At 44.0% G+C, this 18,695-nt stretch overlaps 1 protein-coding gene across 1 annotated transcript in view; it reads right to left on the minus strand.

The window, feature by feature from the left end:
• Positions 1 to 18,695, minus strand: part of ADCY10 (adenylate cyclase 10) — a 75,758-nt gene that overhangs the window by 36,145 nt on the left and 20,918 nt on the right. The window contains exons 12-20 of the mRNA XM_048482532.1: positions 18,223 to 18,278; positions 16,395 to 16,548; positions 14,749 to 14,941; positions 13,085 to 13,171; positions 8,828 to 9,111; positions 6,839 to 6,975; positions 4,228 to 4,350; positions 2,576 to 2,851; positions 2,023 to 2,355 (exon numbers count right to left, since the gene is read on the minus strand). Coding sequence (XP_048338489.1) covers positions 2,023 to 2,355; positions 2,576 to 2,851; positions 4,228 to 4,350; positions 6,839 to 6,975; positions 8,828 to 9,111; positions 13,085 to 13,171; positions 14,749 to 14,941; positions 16,395 to 16,548; positions 18,223 to 18,278 — 1,643 coding nt within the window. The remainder of the gene's footprint in view (positions 1 to 2,022; positions 2,356 to 2,575; positions 2,852 to 4,227; positions 4,351 to 6,838; positions 6,976 to 8,827; positions 9,112 to 13,084; positions 13,172 to 14,748; positions 14,942 to 16,394; positions 16,549 to 18,222; positions 18,279 to 18,695) is intronic.

Consider the following 18,695-nt stretch of genomic DNA (forward strand, 5'->3'; position numbering starts at 1 on the left):
CTTTAGTGGACAGGAAGGACAAAATGCCTTGCAATTTGCTGTTGGTTTTTTTTTGGCAGCCAGTCATTCCACCCCCGAGGAAGGAGCTCCCACAAAAAACAGTGGGCAAAAAAAAAATCCAAAACAGTATTGGAGAGCCAACTAATCCAGAAGACAGGCACAGACAGGCCCTTCCTGAAAACTGAATTTGAAAAATTCCGCATCCCTGCTGGGCTTTAGAAGACAAATAATTTATTAATAGGGCAGAGTGTTGTATTTTGATAATTACTCCACTGGTATTTTAGATGAGAAACAGGGGATGTGCTTAGCTACTCTGCTGTGTTATGAACTTTTACTTCTCAGTGAAACGAAGTTTTATGTAGCAGTAACTGTTGTTCTTCCAGTGGTCTTCTGTGCAGACACAGGGGCCTCATGGGACAAAGTCTTTCCCATGCAAACTCTAGTCATTGGCTGATGTTGTTTGACAATTGAGAAACTGATTTTATGGTTTTATATGAGTTTTAAAATTTCCATTTAAATTTCCAATTTTAAATTTCCAATTTTAAATTTCTAACCTGAGTTGCTTAGCTATAATTTTGCGGCAATATAATGTGCATTTTTATCTGGTCAAACTGGGTAGTGCAAAGACATTTCTTCTTTAAATGTAGTTTATCCATCACTAGATAAACATTTCTTCTTTAAGTGTAATTTACTCATCACTATTGATGAAAAAAACAAGTCTCCTTGGCCTCAAAATGAGGTGAGGAAAAACAGAACAGTAGGAGAGCCTCTTTATATGGCAGCGGGAGTAATGACCCTCCTCTTGGTAATGTGATCATTTTGGCAGTTAATTGCCAAAGGGAGGAAAAGGGCACTCTTAGGCTACTATAAAGTTTTGGGAAATCTTTTCTGCATTTGGCAGTGGGACTGCCATGATGATGAACTCTGTGTTCTGCCTGAGTCCCCAATGACAAGAAACCTTACTACCCTTTGATCATTCAGCCTTCACCCTTCAGTATCACTGGTCAATTATGCACAAGGGGTCTGCTGAGTGGTGGGGGCAAATGTCCATCATGGCAAGATTCCTTGTACAGATCTATTTCCTGGAGCCTCACTTTCACTTTCCATCCTCTCCACTGCAAGTGAGAACATTTCTAGAACGACTTTTAATCTGCTTTGCCACTGAGTGGGGAGATTTGCCAGTGAGCGCAGTTTTGTCCCAGACATCTTCCCTCCATCCACAGTTAGCCTTCCCACTCCCTCACACTCCTGTTTTTCCTCCTCACCTCCATCCCATGCTGCCAGCTCTTTCCTGGTTCTCTAAATGCTCATATCGATATATCAATAATAACAGAGAGTTGACTTTTGCATGGAACAGCACAATCAGGGTGTATTTTTGGCTCCATCCCACCACCCCTGCTCTGCTTCCACCCTCCCCAAGGATTGGGAGGGCTTTTTAGAACTTTATTTCAAATAAGAGTCTATTATAAAACAAGCCTCTCTCTCCTCTTGCGGCAGCAGCAGCAGGAAGAGAGACAGAGCTGGGGAAGGGAGGAGGAGAGAATATCAGCTCTTGTCTTAAGACTAGTGGGTATGATGAGAACTGTGCCTTTACGGCTAAGTTGATGGGTGGCGCAAAGAGAACCAGGAGAAGCAGAGGCTGGATAGAGTTCAGTAGATAAACGGCACTGGAGGCTGTGGGCATCCTCCTCTGTTAACCGAAAAATGTGAGGCGACACACACTGTGCAGCGAAGAGACCCAAGGTAAGCATTCCATGTATAATGAACCACTATCTCAGGGAAAGGAGGAAAGGGTTCACTTTCCTTCAGAGCTTTCATTCTTTGTCCACAATCCCTCAGCTCCTTACCACAGTCACAGGTGAGTGTCATTAGGTGAGCAACATCAATTGTTCCCAAATTACCTGCCACTGGTAACAGTCAAAAACTTTCTCCCCCTCCTCATTTTGGGTTTTTCCAGCACTCTATGACCAAGGGCACCCTCATATAACCACAGACTAGTGGAAGTGAAGAACTTTACTTTACCTATTATTGACAGCGTGGTACAAACAAGTTGTGAAGCAACCTCACTCAGAGTGTCCTCTGGCTCATCTATTACCTCCCGTTCATCTATTTTCCCCAGTAGTTCATCCACAGCACTGCGGTGGAAGGCAATGAAATTCCTTTCCCCACAGTACTTGCACTGGTGAGCATCAGATTCCAAGTAACTGGCACACTTGAGGTGCAATGCTCTTTTCTGGCTATTGAGCCAAAGTTCATAGGCTGTTTCTTTCAACAGAGGTGTGCAGAAATTCATGTGTTTGCAATGCATCACTGCCTCCTCTCGCCTAATCTGACTGGCAATGATTTCTGAAAGATCTGAAAGACAAGACGGCATTTGGACACAATATTTTATTCTGTCAAGCCGCTACATCCCTCTCTTAAGAAATCTACTGTGATAAGAGGCTAAAAGCAACAAAACAGAGTTGCACATGCCTGTAACTGCTGTTCATTGAGGGCTTGAGGGAAAACACACATTGGGGGACTGTCCCTGTGTGCAGGCCTACTGATTCATATGATTTACTAAGAATGCACCTACCTGTTTTAGATGCAGAAGCAATAAAGGAGAAGTTGTAAAGATCCCGTGAGAATATATCCCATTTTGTGGTAGTTTCCTGCGTTTTTCTTTCAGAAAAACACTCAAAGATATTCAATTCCACCAGGGTTGCTAGTGTCTGGTTCATCTTCACCTTGGTCCATTCAGGAAGGATGTGGAGGAGCAACTCTGTGCTAAAAGTCACTCCAATGATAGCTGCACATTTCACCACCATCTGCTCTGAAGGGCTTATGTTGTCTAATTCGGCCAGAGCAATCCCTATGCAGAAGCAAGTCACATCAAGCTATGCAGACATAAAAGCACCTGTGAGTCTAAAGAACATACCAGAATTTTGGCACCACTGTTCCAAACATGCGTGGGTCTTTTTTTTAATGCCATATGGGAACAGAAAAATCATCAGGTTATATAGATAGCATCAATCATCATCGAGAAAACAGCTGAATCACTTGTCTAGAGATACTGGTGTTCTGTTTTTGTTATGTGGAGTCCAAATTTACTACAAGGGACACCATCAAACTATATCAGCCACCTTCAGCAGGAACAATTTAGATTGCATTTTTAGAATAGATCTGGTCAGGGGTGTACTGCCCATTTAACTTACTGGGATCGTTCCTGGCAGGCCACTGTCTTGGAGGGCCATGTGTGGCCACAAGCAGAGTTAAGCCCCAGGAATTTCACCAGTGCCACAAGGGCTGCTTGGCTGAGACCTACCAGCAGCCCTGATTTCTATCTGCTAGCCCATTGCCTCCTGCATTGTCACCGACTGGAAGGAGGCAATGGGTGAGCTGATTTCCATAATCAGTGCTGCTGACTGGGTGGCCCCTGAAGAGCTGCCTTGCTGTAGTCCAGAAACTATGTAGCTTGGCTTGCTCCTGGGCGTTTTTAACATCCCAGTCTCCTGGATATGATTTCCAAGCACTCCCACCTTATTCAGTACAAATGCACCTTTCCATCCTTAGACTGAGCTCTGAACAAAATTATTCTGTAAGGTATTGAAGGAGATGGATGATCTAAGACTCCATTTTCTGTCCAGCCTGCCAGTTAAGATCCTTTTCTCAATCCTGGATCTCTGTACTCCCACCTGCAGAGATGACGTGGGTGCAACCAGAGACAGGGTTTTCTCAGTGATGGCACCTCACCTTTGGAATGTGAGGTTTGCCTGGCACCTACTATTTTAGACTTCAGGATAAAATACTTGAATCCAGGCTTTTAAATGGGGAGTTCAATCTTTTAAAGGTGTGTTTATGATGTACTTCTCAGCAAATGACAGATGTACAACTATCATTTTAAGCTTCTGAATGTTGTCTTATGTCCTGGCTTGATTTTACGTTGAGGGGTTTTGTGGCTTGTTTTCATTCTGTTGTTTTCATTCTGCACAGTTAAACTGTGGAACTCTCTGCCCCAGGATTTGGTGAGGGCCACCAACTTGGGAGGCTTTAAAGCAGAACATTTCACAGAACTCAGTGTTGCCGTTGAAATGACATCGACCCATTAAGTCCTCCTGTGAAATGAAGCAACACCTTCTCCATGCTTTGGCGTCTGTCGAATTAATGGCTTCTTGTTCTCTGGTCCTCCAAATACAACTGTGGCTTAACTGGCTTAGGAAAGTAGGATTTCACACAAATTTTCCTCACCTTTTAATGTCGGGGGAAGCATAATGTTGTGCAGCTTCACATTCTGCTTGATGGTGCAAATGTACTGGTCGGACTCACCGTCTTCATCGGATCTGGAACCTTGAGACTTCAGAAGAGCAGAAGCTTTACAGAGGAGGAAAAGGACAAAGCAGTGCAGTAACAACCTTTCAGTTTATCTGGCAAAACCCCCAGGTGTAGCTGGGGGCACGTACCTTAACAATGGACTACTCTTTTGACTCATGAGAGTGTTATGTGAGATCATAGCTATGGGAAATAAATAGCAAATAAACAATTATCAGGGTCAGGGTGCATGCTGTGCCAAAAGAGTTCCCAAATTCTGTTCTATAAACTCACTGTTACAAACAATTGTGCAAGCCATCCTGTTTTGCATAGTCTGGCTCCACGTGCAATGTTTGCTTCGGTGTTCTCTGAATTTAGTTGGGGGAGTTAGGGTGAAGTGCTTTTTGCCTAGAGGCCTGGGGAGTGAAAACTTGGGATTCTCAGAGCAGTCCAGGCCAATTACTTCCACTATATGAGGGTAAGGAACTATGGACATACACTAGGAGTTTCATGCTTGCATTTGTATCATGCCACTTCCCCAACCTGAAACTTGGATGAAAATTCAATGTACCAGTAGATGGGATTTTATATTACCCCTCTCTTTCCAACTACTCTGGAGGTCCTTGGTCCCTGGGGAATCAGGAACTATGTTTGTACGTGTGGCAATCATCCTTAAAACCCTGTCTCTCTTCCAGGACTCTGAACCAATCCTTGTGATTTAGGCCTAGTGCAATGGCAGCCAATCAGAGCCCATGGTGAGCCAGATTCAGCTTAAGAAGGGTGAACGTATAAAGATTTTGTGGCTTTAGAAAGGAACAACAGCCGAGTGAAGCATTTATTTGGCTTTTTAGTTAGGGTTTGGGGTGGCTTAGGGAAGAAGGTTTATTTTTATGTGACAAAAAGGCCTCTTCCTAAGGGCCCATCATCCCTATCTGGTGTGTAGGGTAGATTCTGTGAGAGAAAGGTGTTTTGGTGAGAGAAAAGAGCAGCCTTGAACCTGCTGAGGTAACCTCTGCACAGAGAAGGAGAAGAAGAAGAAGAAGAAGAAGAAGAAGAAGAAGAAGAAGAAGAAGAAGAAGAAGAAGAAGAAGAAGAAGAAGAAGAAGAAGAAGAAGAAGAAGAAGAAGAAGAAGAAGAGGAGGAGGAGGAGGAGGAGGAGGAGGAGGAGTTTGGATTTATATCCCCCCTTTCTCTCCTGTAGGAGTCTCAAAGGGGCTTACAATCTCCTTGCCCTTCCCCCCCTCACAACAAACACCCTGTGAGGTGAGTGGGGCTGAGAGAGCTCCGAAAAGCTGTGACTAGCCCAAGGTCACCCAGCTGGCATGTGTGGGAGTGCACAGGCTAATCTGAATTCCCCAGATAAGCCTCCACAGCTCAGGCGGCAGAACAGGGAATCAAACCCGGTTCCTCCAGATTAGATACACGAGCTCTTAACCTCCTACGCCACTGCTGCTCCTAATCTAATTCCTCCTCAAGGGTTGTTTACTTTATTTAGGAGCCAGCTTTACTTTACTTTATTTAAATTATTTACACATCATATTTACCTTAATTTTTATTTTTCCGTTAAATACATCATTCATCTCCATCTGCGTCTTGTCTTTCAAGTAAAAAAATCTAAGAAGCATAGGTCCTTATTTATCTCACACAGAAGTACAACCTTAATTTTAGCAGCTTTCCCAAATAAGATAACTTTAGGGAGCACATAGCTTCACACTACCAATCTTTAATGAAAGCTTGTGTCCCTTATTTATTTGATTGTGGGGGTATAAAGAGTGTATAGGTGAAACCAGACTGGGGTGGGGGGGGGGGACGGGACTGGATATTCTTTAGTCCAGAAGGAAATTACCTCAGAGTCTTCCCACAGTATGTCAGTAAAAGAGCCAGTCAATTGTACAGAAGAAGCAGGGCATGTCAGTGAACAGTTCTCACCATACTGCCTGTGTTTATAATAGATGATGCAATGGAATATGAACATCAAGAACAAAACCATAGTGTTAGGCAGTGCTATAAAACAGCTGCTGCTAAAAAAAAGGAGAGTGTTAGATAGTGGACAGGCTGTGGGCAAGACCTTTGACTATGTACCAAAATGTACACAGTCTCCAAAAACATTTCAGGATTCATCCATCCTCAATGGCTGGCACAAAGGTGGTTTCAGAAAAAACAGGGAAAGGTTTGGGTGAAAATGGCAAAGAATCTACTGTCGGTAAGGTCTGGGGCAGGCGTAGGGAACCTGCGGCGCTCCAGATGTTCAGGAACTACAATTCCCATCAGCCCCTACCAGCATGGCCAATTGGCCATGCTGACAGAGGCTGATGGGAATTGTAGTTCCTGAACATCTGGAGAGCCACAGGTTCCCTACCCCTGGTCTGGGGGGAAAACCAATGCATTAAAACTGAGCAGCAGCACAAACTGTGCAGTGTGATGCTGTCAAATGTGAAAATCAGTATGACCACACTCACATGAAACACTCCCTCATGCGCTGACAGTTTGTCTCTGGAGCACCCCGTTCAGGAAATATTGCCGTGGAGAGGACTTATGGCTAATAACTTACTGAAAAGGTTGTCCCACCCATCCTCGGTTTCTTCATAATCTTCTAGTATGTGGTACTGAAGGACTTTGCTTAGGTGAAGGTTGTGAAGCAGCTCCTCACAGAAAAATGGGTTTCCATGGCTTCTTTGTATTAAGAACCTAGAACAACATTTGAGTAACACATTTTAATGAAACCTGGTCAAAGACAGAATATATCTAAAACAATGGAGAAAAAACTTTTGTGCATCCACTACTCTAGCAATTTTGGCATTATAAATGAAATGATGAATTGACTTTCTCGACTTGTACCATTTCAAAAAAAATGCACATTTGTGTGTTATTTCCAATGATATCTGGCAATTAGAAAAATGAAATGTTCAGCTGAGAAAGCAGTAATCAAAAGTGAAAACTGCCCTTGCTATTTCTCAACCAGAGGATTGTGAATTAAAACAAACTATGTAACACAATGAGTGTTTTACTTAACGCTGTCGCTAGATATTAAAAAGTATAAATAAGTAGACTGCAGCCCTTCAATGCAAGTTCTGAATTAAGCAAGGTACTGTCGACCCAAAAGGAAAATCATGCTACTTGCATTTATGATTAAAGAAACAGAACTCAAAACAATCCTACATCTTGAATAAACCCTGGGTGCAGCCATGCCTCACACTCTAGGTGGGAATTAAAAATACAACCTTTCTACTTTAGCAATGTGCACATCAATTAATAATGGAGGGGAAATGGATATAGGCCGAAGAAACTAAAAGCTGAGGTAAAAGAATGACAGAGACTTTCTCATACATTGATGATTGGCTGCTGCTGCTGCTGGGAGGGAATTTTTTTTTACTTTTTCCCCCCCCCCCCCCCCGTTGGATCCTCATCTGTGCGAGCACGTGCAGACTGATACAAAAGAGAAACGAGGAGACGAAGAAACGGCTTATAAAAACCACCAAGAAATTATTTGTCTCTGGCTAGGCTAGAACCAACAACCTCTTCTATTACAGTGCAAGGCTTAGCCACGTAAGCTAGAAGAGCCCTACTGGCAGAAGGGTATAAATACTAGGCTTTAAGTGTATGCAAGAATTTTGACCAGTGTTTGAACTGTGCTGGGGACAGAAACTGGAGGGATTTGTGATGGTGTGTTTTGAGTAAACCCAAATGACAGTGAGAAAGCCGAGCGAAAGTGTCAGCACCCCATTTCGAAAACCAGCAGCGTCCCCTTCCGAAGAGATCACTTTGCTTTCTGTTCAGAAGTTAGATTTGCGGCTATGGAATGCTGCTTAGGTTCAGCCTGATCAAACTGTACGGTTCTGCAATAAATAGATAAATGTAGACAACAAAAAACTTGTCCTGTTCAAAAATTGGCCCCAATTCCTTCACACACAATTAAAAAAAAATTACTTGTCCGTGGCTGGACTAGAACCAACAGCCTTTTACACTACAGTGCAACATTTAGCCACCTGAGCCACAAGCACCCCACTAGCTAAGAGGGATAAATATTAGGCTTTAAGTAAATGCAAGGTTACTGCTCCTTTGCATCACTATGTCACTGGCTCAATGTTGCCTCAAATTGACATCGATCTCAGCTCCACAAAAAAAGGGGGGGGGGGGCTGCGCGCGTATCGAACACTGATTGGACGAAAGGCTCCACGTCACTATCAGCAGCGGGGAATTCAATTCCGGATTCATCTCCGAGGTTCCCCACAGCTCCTTGTTCGGTGCGTGTTTTTTAAAAAGTTGTACATGCATCGAGGTTCCGAAAAAACACGCGCTGAGGGTGGGTGGGAGCAGCGGAAATGGGGTGAATCTGTTTTCGTGGCTATGCTGCAGTAAACCTGGATATTTGGAGTGACAAGCATGCATCTAATGATGAGTAGGGAATCGACCTTTGTGAAGTAAGCTGGGCTACAAGTGACTGGCCAAGGATTAGCTAGTGAGCTTGGATTTGAAAGCACATCTTCTGACATTCCACTCGCACTGTAACCAGTAGAGTCCGCCATCTTTTCCTACTTACGTCTCAAGTTCCCTGGCAATGCTGACTACCCCAAGGTCCTGACACGCCTTCTGCACAACCACAGCTGGAGTTAACTCCTTTAATCTGCAGTAAGTGTTAGTTGTGTTGGCCAGGAGTTGAGCAGCAGTGGAGCACAGCAGTTGTCTCCTTTGTTCAAAGGGAGACAAAGATATGACAAGAAAGATGGGAACACAGTCCAGCAACATATGCAGGAAATCCCAGGAGGTGGAATCAATGAAATGAGCGTCATCAATTACAAAAATGATAATTTCTTTCTCTGATGCCTAAAAAGGTAAGAACAAAGAAAACAAAGCAGAAAGCATTTTAATATAATCACCCAGAATTAGTTGATCTTTCAGCCATAGAGTTCTCCAGTTCAATTAGCATATCAACCTGTAATCTACCCCTTTGGTCAGCAAAGTCTGAAACTTTCTTCTCACTTATAAGTGACTCTTCTGCAGGAAAAAGAGCCATTTAAGTTGGAGGAGGGTTCCTAAGACTGGAGAAATCCTTCAGACATTGCTCACCAAGTCAGCAGGATACACACCACATACTATAAAGGTTCCACAATTTTGTTGGCTTAGAAGCAGAGGCTGATTATGCAGAAAGTCTGCTGCATGATGTGGCCAAGTGTCTGTTGCTTCAAGATTTCTTGTACGGACCTATTTCCTAGGGCCCCGCTTTCCCTTTCCATTCTCTCTGCAGCAAGCGAGACCACTTCTGGCACTACTTTGAATCTGCTTCGCAGTCAGAGCAGGGAGATTTGACAGTGAGCACAGATTTGTCCTGCACATCTTCCCTCCGACAGCCAGCCTTCTCACTCCCCTGTACTGCCCACACACCTTTCCTCCTTCCATGTTTCAGCTCCTTCCTGCTTCTATAAATGCTTATGTCGATAAATCAATATATCAGTATAATAATAACAGAGTTGACTTTTGCAAGGAACAGTACAAACAAGGTGTGTTTTTGGCTCGACTCCACCTCCTCTGCTCTGCCTCCACCCTCCCCGATGATCGAGAGGGCTTTTAAAAACTTTATTTCAGACAAGTCCCTAGAAATAAACTGTGCTGTGATAGTTTCTTGAAACAAAGCTTACCATTTATATGAATGTCGGAAGAAGTTGTTGTGATGCTGGCAAAGAAAAAGAAGAGTTGGATTTATATCCCCCCCTTTCTCTCTTGTAAGGAGACTCAAAGGGGCTTACAAACTCCTTTCCCTTCCCCCCTCTCCTGTGAGGTAGGTGGGGCTGAGAGAGCTCTGAAGAATTGTGACTAGCCCAAAGTCACCCAGCTGGCATGTGTTGGAGTGCACAAGCTAATCTAGTTCACCAGATAAGCTTCCACAGCTCAAGTGGCAGAGTGCGGTATCAAGCCTGGTTCTCCATATTAGATTGCATCTGCTCTTAACCACTACACCACAGTGTTTTCCCCATGGACAAAATATCCTGGGATAAGGAGGTGAAACATCCCGCTTCAGGCATAGCTTCCGCATGGCTTCTGGGCCTAACTTGGGGCCGCCCCGCAAGATTTCCCTTATCCCACGGTTTAAAAAAAACTATGAAATTGGCGATTCTTTTGAAAAAGCCCGTGCTGCTCCCGCTCCCATGCAAACACTGTGGGAGATGGACCGGTTTATTTTTATGGCTTTGCTGTCTGCTCTCCCTGCCCCTTAGCTGCAGCCAATCAGAACATCAGAAAAACGGAATCTACGTAAACTGCATAAACGTACACAAAAAGGAGTCATTCCCAGGCAGAAAGATCTCAGGAAGCCAACAAGAGAAGAAGAGTCTAGATTTATACCCTCCCTTTCTCTCCTGTAAGGAGACTCAAAGGGGCTTACAATCTCCTTTCCCCCACACCACACAACAAACACCTTGTGAGGTGGGTGGGGCTGAGAGAACTTTGAAGAACTGTGACTAGCCCAAGGTCACCCAGCTGGCATGTGTTGGAGTGCACGAGCTAATCTGGTTTGCCAGATAAGCCTCCACAGCTCAAGTGGCAGAGTGGGGAATCAAACGCGGTTCTCCAGATTAGAGTGTACCTGCTCTCAACCACTACACCATGCTGGCTCTCGGAAAGCCAGCTCCATCATGGGAATGCCCCTATGGTGTCACCAGAGGAGTGTTTGGGGCGCAACAGCATTGGTGTTTGGGTATCATGCTCGAACTCCCCAGTGCCAGTGTAAATGCCCCTTATGCCAGTATAAGTGGCATTTATGTTGCTGCCAGGATCACACCACATCCAGAGCCCTTTCAGCCCCCTCTTCTGGACTGTACAGTCTTTAAGATGTCTTTGGACTTTTGCTTTACTTTGCTGGAAGAATCAGGAAAACTGACACCCTGTTGATCCTCGTGGATCTCTAAGTAGCTTTCGATTACATAAATCCTAGAATTCTCCTGGCCCAGCTGAGATAGGAACTGGGGTACTGCCATTCTTGTTCAATACCGTATGGCACTGCAGGCAGACACAAGCTTCTAGTACCCCCATGATTTTCTCTTGTCCACTCCCCACCCCATCTTGCAGTTTAACATAAAACTTCTAGAAGAGGACATCTGGAAATTAGAACAGATGTCATTAAGCTGAAAATGTGCAACACTATTTCTACTTTTTAACTAAATTATGTGAGATGGTGGATTGTGGTGAAACTGTGTCCTCTTCATCAGAGTTTCTACCTCCCCACCGCAGCGTGCACACAGCAGACACACCCGGTTACAGAACTCTTAGCAATCCCCACTACCAGGCGATCTTGCTTCGCCAGTCTCCCGTGATTGGCTGGTGTGCCTTGATGGGGCGGGACCTTTTCCCCCCATGGAAACGTACCTTGTTGGGGCGTGTTAAAAAAACTAACGTGTAAAAATTTAACGTTTATGTTTATGAGTGTTTATGCTGCTTAAAGGGTTATCACTGATATTTCACGTTTTATCATTAAAACATTTAATTGGTGAATGGGTAAACGTTTTCCGTGTGCTTGCACATGTGTCCCCTTCTGCTGGCCAATCGCAAAAGCAGAAATGAAACCAAGGAAACGCTGCATCAGCGCCAGCAGTGCTGATTGGTTGCCCGAATCAGGTTTCAACCCTTATCCCTCCCCTCGGATCAGCTCTGAAACGTGTCAATGGGGTCTGTGCCACTTACAACCAGGTCCTTCCGGAAAGCGGGAGAACGGGGAGAACGAGCACCAGAAACAGAATCTGCCACACAAGCAATGGGGAGGTCATCCCTGAAACCTGGCTAAGACGGTTTGCGTTCTGAAACCTGGCTAAGACGGTAGTGGGGATTCGACCAATATTGTCAACCAGGGATAAAAGGGACAACCATTGATAGACACAATAGCATTCCACTGAAAAAGAGGTTTATAATTTTGATGATATAACTACATTTGTGCTCACACACTAAGGTCTTCCTTTGTTGCATGTAGGCCCTTTACCCAGCTTGAGATTTATGAAAAGACAGGATCTTGCCTTGATTATCCACCTTTTTCATTTAACAGTACCTCAAGTCTGAAAGGTGTTCTTGTGACAGTCGCATACTCTCAGCCTCGGCCTGACAAATATTTACATAAGCAACCTTCAAGGAATACCAAGGCTGTGATGCAGAGGCAGGCAATGGCTTACCACTTTTGAATGTCTCTTTCCTTGAGATATATCGGTTACCATAAGTTAGCTGTGACTTGATGGCAAAAAAAAAGCCTGTCTAACCGTAAGGTCAACATGTTTGCTGCTGCTCCTCTTGAGTAGTCAGGCTGCACAGTAAAATTGGCACCATCTTGCAATGAGGGCAGCACATAAGTGGAAAACTCACACAAAGTATGTAAAGATGTAGTCTTACAGTGTGGAATCTCTTTTCTACAACTATTTCCTCAAGACCTCAACAACAAAGCATCAAACATTTCATTGGAGCTGTGTACAACTGGGCATGCACAAATCTTTTTGCTATAAAAGTGTGATCAAAGCTTTCACCATTCCTTGAATAAAATGTGGTGGGTTGCCAGGGGCTATATAAAATCGCCTCATGGATCTTAGCCTCCAGTTGATAATTTCTATTTCACAGGGTTCAGTCAGTGTTCAGTGCTGCTACAGAATTAAGATCATACAGAATAGTGCAGGTATCAATGAAGACCAAAAGCTTCTAAGGATATCCAAGGGAGGTAAATAAGGAACTGATCAACTCAGTAGGAATAGCAGAAGTTGCTGAGAAGTTAACCAGTAGTATATACTTAGCAGATCACCCCACCAAGGTGATGGAAATCATGACTTACCTTCTTGAGAATCTTCACAAGAATTTTTTCCAGCTGTGCGTTTCTCATTTGAGCATCCATGTTTGAAATGACTTCTGAAGCAGGGAACTGATCAGGAAACAAACCCACCCCCAAAACACAACTGGTTAATGAGTAGTGCAGTCTCTTTGGCTCACTTTGAAAATATTTTTTTTAGTTTTCCTTGTGAAAGCTTGACAGACAAGTTTTTTAAAATTGAAAACATACACAACAAATTAGCGAAAAACTCTCCAATTCTCTGCCAGTTTCCCTTCTTTCCCAGTCACACAACCATTATTTCATAAGGGAGAGAGAGTAACCGGTGCTGGGAAGGACTGACCAGATACAAATCCCAGGCCTCTAAACTGGAATGTCTTTTCCTTCTAGGCAAAATAAGATTCTACTTTTCCGTCACCTGATTCAATGAGGAGTCAGAAACAACTACAGATCCCATGCTCCCAAGCAGGAAATTATACTATTGACTATGCTCACCTTTTAATCCTGCCTTTCTTCCTAGAAGCTTGGGGAGGCATATACTTTCCCATTTCATCCTCACAACAACCCTGTGAGGCAGGCTATTCTGAGAGAGAAGGGTAGGCCCAAGTTCATCCAGTGAGCTTCATGGCAGTGTGAAGGTTTGAACTGAGGTCTCCTAGATCCTAGTTTAATATTCTAACAATCATTATTCTAATACTCACAGGTGGGTCATGAGTAGGCTGACCAGCCGTCCCGCTTTTGGTGAGACCGTCACGCCTTTAGACAATTTGTCCCGCATCCCGCGGGTTCTACAAATTGTCCCGATTTTGGGGAGGCTGCTGCACTGCCTTGGGGCAGATTCTGCATGGGCCAAAAACAGCGGTGTGAAAGTGGTGTAAAATGGTTTAAAATGATGTTAAAGGGTTTACACCGTTTTCACACCGCTGTTTTTGGTCCATGCAGAATCCACCATAGTCTGTTGCTCAATAGAGCAGTGAAAAAAAACCAAATTAAATCTTTATTCAATTTTAAACATGAGATTCCTTCATTATGTTGAGGAGGGGGAAAGTGGTTTGGAGTTAATTTGCAAGTAGCTCCTCATAACATAGTAAGCAAAAAAATGTGATTCCACAAATACAGAAGTGGACCTCACTTCAAAGTTTGAAAAGCAGTGCTCTTAATGCTGTACCACCGCCAAATGTTTCCAATATCTGTGAAACATCAGACTTTGACTGTGAAGCAGTACTGAACCTGGCAGGGAATTCAGCCAGTCCTCATAGGGGCTTTCCCCACTCACCTTCTGCTGCTCGCCGCTCTCGCGCCCCCTCAGCGCGCGTCATTCCTGGCGCACTCTTGGGGTTCCCCGCGACCCCGCGCTCTGCACGGGGTCATCAAAAGGTGCCGTTTCTTCAGCGCCAGGAATGACGCGCGCTGAGGTGCGCTGCGTGGTTGCCGCCCTTGCAAGTGGGGAGAGCCGCTGGACCCCGTGCTACTTTCCTGGAGTAGCGCGCAGCAGAAGGTAAGTGGAGAAAGCCCCATAGTGTGGGTAGAGCTTTCACTTGACATTATATATCGAATGCCGGACAGGGTGTCTCTGTAGCTGTACTTGGCAATGATCACCAGATCCTCGTCATTATGCCACGGTTTACATTCCCTCCTTTACTATACCCTAACAAAAATTGCTCCTTTACCTTAACATAAAAGAGGCTGTTGAGGAGGCAGAAATCGGAATCATGTATTACTCCACGGATCCTGTTCAGTAGGACATGCTGCCTGGCATCATAGGATTTGCAGACATCAATCCCCAAGAACATAGCCATGAGTGTACGGATGGTGAAGAAGTTCTGCGACAAATTTATCTTCGTTAGCTCTATGGCCACAACCCTGCCCAGAATACAGAAGAATGTGAGCCATCTTCATCTGAGGGAGCGGGAAATGCAAAAGGCAAGAGATGATCACAATACAACCTTTAGTCCAAGATATGGAGGCTAAAGATATATCAGATTCAATGGGAGCTTGAAGCAAATGAAGAAACCAGTGCAAGAATGGCTAGCATTCGGATCCCTGTAACACCACCTATCTTGCTTGAAATGGCAATACCACTAAATAATCCTAAACACAGTTACATTCTTCTAAATTCACTAAAGTCCATGGTCTTAGAAGGGTGAAACTCTGTTTTGCACTGCCCCATATGCAAAACAAGTTTTCAGAAGAAATTCTGGAGGTACAATAGCAGTCTGCGTTACTCTTGATATGCACATAATCTAAGGCAGGGTTGTCAAACATGCAACCCGGAGACCAGATTCGCCCTCTTGAGAGGGCTTATTAGGCCCTCGTGTCAGTTGAGGCAACCCCCCACCCCCAATCTGGCCTGGTGAGCCATGTGCTCACCAGGCCAGATGGGGAGCGAGGGGGGGTGTTGCCTCAGCTGATTCGTGGTCCTGATAAGCCCTCTCAAGCTGAGGTAGCCACCTCTCCAGTGCCAAGCTGGGTTGAGGAGCATACTGGAGATTCACCAGCCAAGGCACCCCCCATCCTCCACAGGGCCCTGCCCAACCAAGTCACATTTATGTTACATCCAACCCTTGTCACAAATGAATTTGACACCCCTGATCTAAGGGATAACATTTTGTAGCTGATGAATGAGACACTGTTAACACGTAGTTCTCAACTTCCTTGTGGTTTTCTGGGCCTAAGCAAGGATCTTTTCCGTATGTTTTTGTAATTGTCAAATTTTTCTGGTACACCGCCTCGAGCAACAATGGTCAGTGGGAAGTGCAACAGATAAATAAATGAATTAATAAATGAATGAATGAATAAACTGGGAACATTAAATTATAGTGTATATTTGGAGGGTGGTAGTGCATTAAAAATTAAGAATCACTTGACTTGAGTAGTCCATTCCAAACTGAACCAAGTGAAATTTGCCCCAAGTTGCCTTTAAAAAAAGAGCTACCTAAGAACAGATGACTCTCTGGAAAGAACGGATAACACAGATGTTTATCATCCATTAAAATTAGAATCCCTTAGGTGTACTTAAAGAGGCCCCTCAAAAATCTTTGTTGTGTTGAGAAGAGTTATGCTTTAGAAGGAGAGAACAAATTTAGACAACCCCTTTTCTTCTCAAATTCATATGAGAGCCCAGAAATTTTATGCACATTCAACTGTGAACACAAAGTTTTGGGTCGGGAACGTGAAGTGTTACAGTGATGTATTGCTATTGACAATGACTGAAACCTGTTGGGGGAAGAGAGAGTAACAAATGGTTTGAGGAGCAGAGGGTGGGTTTTCAATGTGGTCAGAAATATGCAAAAAAGTGAGATAAAAATGCACTCACTTATGGCCAGCTGTTTGCCCTAAGTAGGCAATTTCACACAATAACTGGCTTTTCCCATATCCTAAGTGGCCTTCGTACATTAAGATATGGCTTTGGCGGGAATGTTTAAAATTTTCCACCAAGTCCTCAAAGATATCAGTTTCTTTCTTCCGACCTGGGGGAAAACGATAATGTAGAAGAGATGTCATTAAAACAGCAAAAATCGTTATCATTTGTTGAATCCATACCCACATACCCACCAAGAAGACACTAGGGTTTCATTCATGGCCAATATGCAGCAAAAATTCACATAACCTTCAGCCCCTTTTCCAGAGTGGGTTACCATATAAAAGTAAGCTTCTTGACTATCAGTGATCAACCAAACCCTTCCTGGCCCAAAAACTCATTGCCGTAATATTACTGAATTTCACCTCTCAAAGCCTGCAACCTAAAATACAAGGGTCCTAGCTAATTCCCATCCTCGCACCACAAGCAACTGGGATTCAAATGATGTTGCCCAGCCCCCTGGGATTGCTCTTGCACTAATTCCTGCTAGCCACAAAACATAGGAGAGGCGGGATTGGGTAAACTCCCTTCGTTCTCAAATATTTCAGGATGCCTACCAAACTAGGGTTGCCAGCACTTGGAAGGCAGAAATCTGGTGGGGATGGAAGAGGGTGGGGGTGGGACTCGGCTGAGGTCCCTTCCTTCCCCATACTCTTCCCTCCCCAGGCTCTGTCCCCAAATCTCCAGGAATTTCCCAAACTGGAGTTGACAATCTCTGTGCAGAGGCACCATGCCCAGAGGCAGTCTCTGTGCCTTGAGCCAGGTGTGCACAGACTTGTGGTGCTGCCGCTGCTGCACTAGGAGCCAAGTTGATGGGGAACCTGGTAAAGGCCCATCTGGCAACTGCTAGCTCATTCCCTTTCTCTTCCTCCCTCTTTCACGGAGTCAGCAGGCTGGCTGAGCAGACCCCCAGAAGCAGTGCCGGGGCGATGAGCTGCTGCTTGCGGTTGCCGGTTGACCCCCTGGTGCCTCCACATACTTCTAATAGTCTGGGCAATTGTTTAGGTAGACCACCTCTTCTGGGATCTCTGAATGCAAAGCCTGTGCTCTACCACTAATGTATAACCTCTCCCTTTCCCCTATATACAGTTGTCCCTTCTGCATTGCTTGGGTAAGGGGCACAGCACCCCCTGTGATCTAAGAATCCATGTAAAAAAATTTGCCCCCCCCCTTGATACCAGAGAACAAGTCTGAAATTTCTTTTTTCTTTTCTTTTAACTTTTAAATAGAAATTGTGTATATTTATGGTATTAAAAAGATAAAATATGTTGATATTATACAATACTGTGCAGACGTTGTATGCATTTCTGAGTTTCTAAACTGTTTCTGTGTCGTCTGCTGGCCTTTGTGTGTCATCTGCGGCTTCCACAAAACTCCCCAAAAAATTTGGTTTAATTTCTTACGTCAACCCGAGATATATCAAAACTGTGATGGGGAAAGTTGCAATGTGGAAGGGATAACTGAACACATTCCCCTCTGAACGTTATAAGAAGCATCACAGCTGAAAGCAGACATAATTGCATTTGCCCCATAATATTCCTGAAGTAAAATGTTGGGATTAGCAGCATTGGCTTAAATATCATAGACTAATACTGCAGCTGAGGCACAAAACCTATCATGGCTGTCGATACCCTTTTCTTGTAGTATTTTCCCTGTTCAGGGCTGCCTTAGGAATAAATGTCCAGGAAAATAAACAAACCCTACTGACATACTCCACAAACGGATGGCTTTCTGGCTCTCATCTGAGTAACTGCTCATTGTGGGAAGCTTGTAATCCACTTACCTAGTAAAGGATACAATTCAGATCTTTCCTTGGTTAGATATGCCTTGAACATTGCCCTAAAAAGGGGAAACAAGACAAGGAAGTGTCAGTACACATAAAACCAAACAGATGACTTCCCACAGCAAACAATATCCACTCAAATATCCAAGGGCAAAATACTTATTATTCCTGGGAGAGAAGAAGGGAAAGGGAGGGGGGGAATCCTGAATGAGTGGGGCTTATTAGAAGTGAGCAGAGTTTCTACCAAGGAATTCTAGGAATCACAACTCTGTGCTGAAATTCATCAGAAAAGTTACAGAAGAGAAATACTTCAGGAGAAAATACATACTTTGAAATGAATAACATTAAAATTAAAATGAAAGCCCATCTTCTGTGACAAAAAAGCATGGTTATGAACCATATTATTTGTCCTTAGAATATCAAGCAGAAACAGAAGAAACTTTTGGAGAAAAAGCTCAGAAAATTAACATTCC

Source organism: Sphaerodactylus townsendi, unplaced genomic scaffold (genome assembly GCF_021028975.2).
Source record: "Sphaerodactylus townsendi isolate TG3544 unplaced genomic scaffold, MPM_Stown_v2.3 scaffold_18, whole genome shotgun sequence".
NCBI lineage: Eukaryota > Metazoa > Chordata > Lepidosauria > Squamata > Sphaerodactylidae > Sphaerodactylus > Sphaerodactylus townsendi.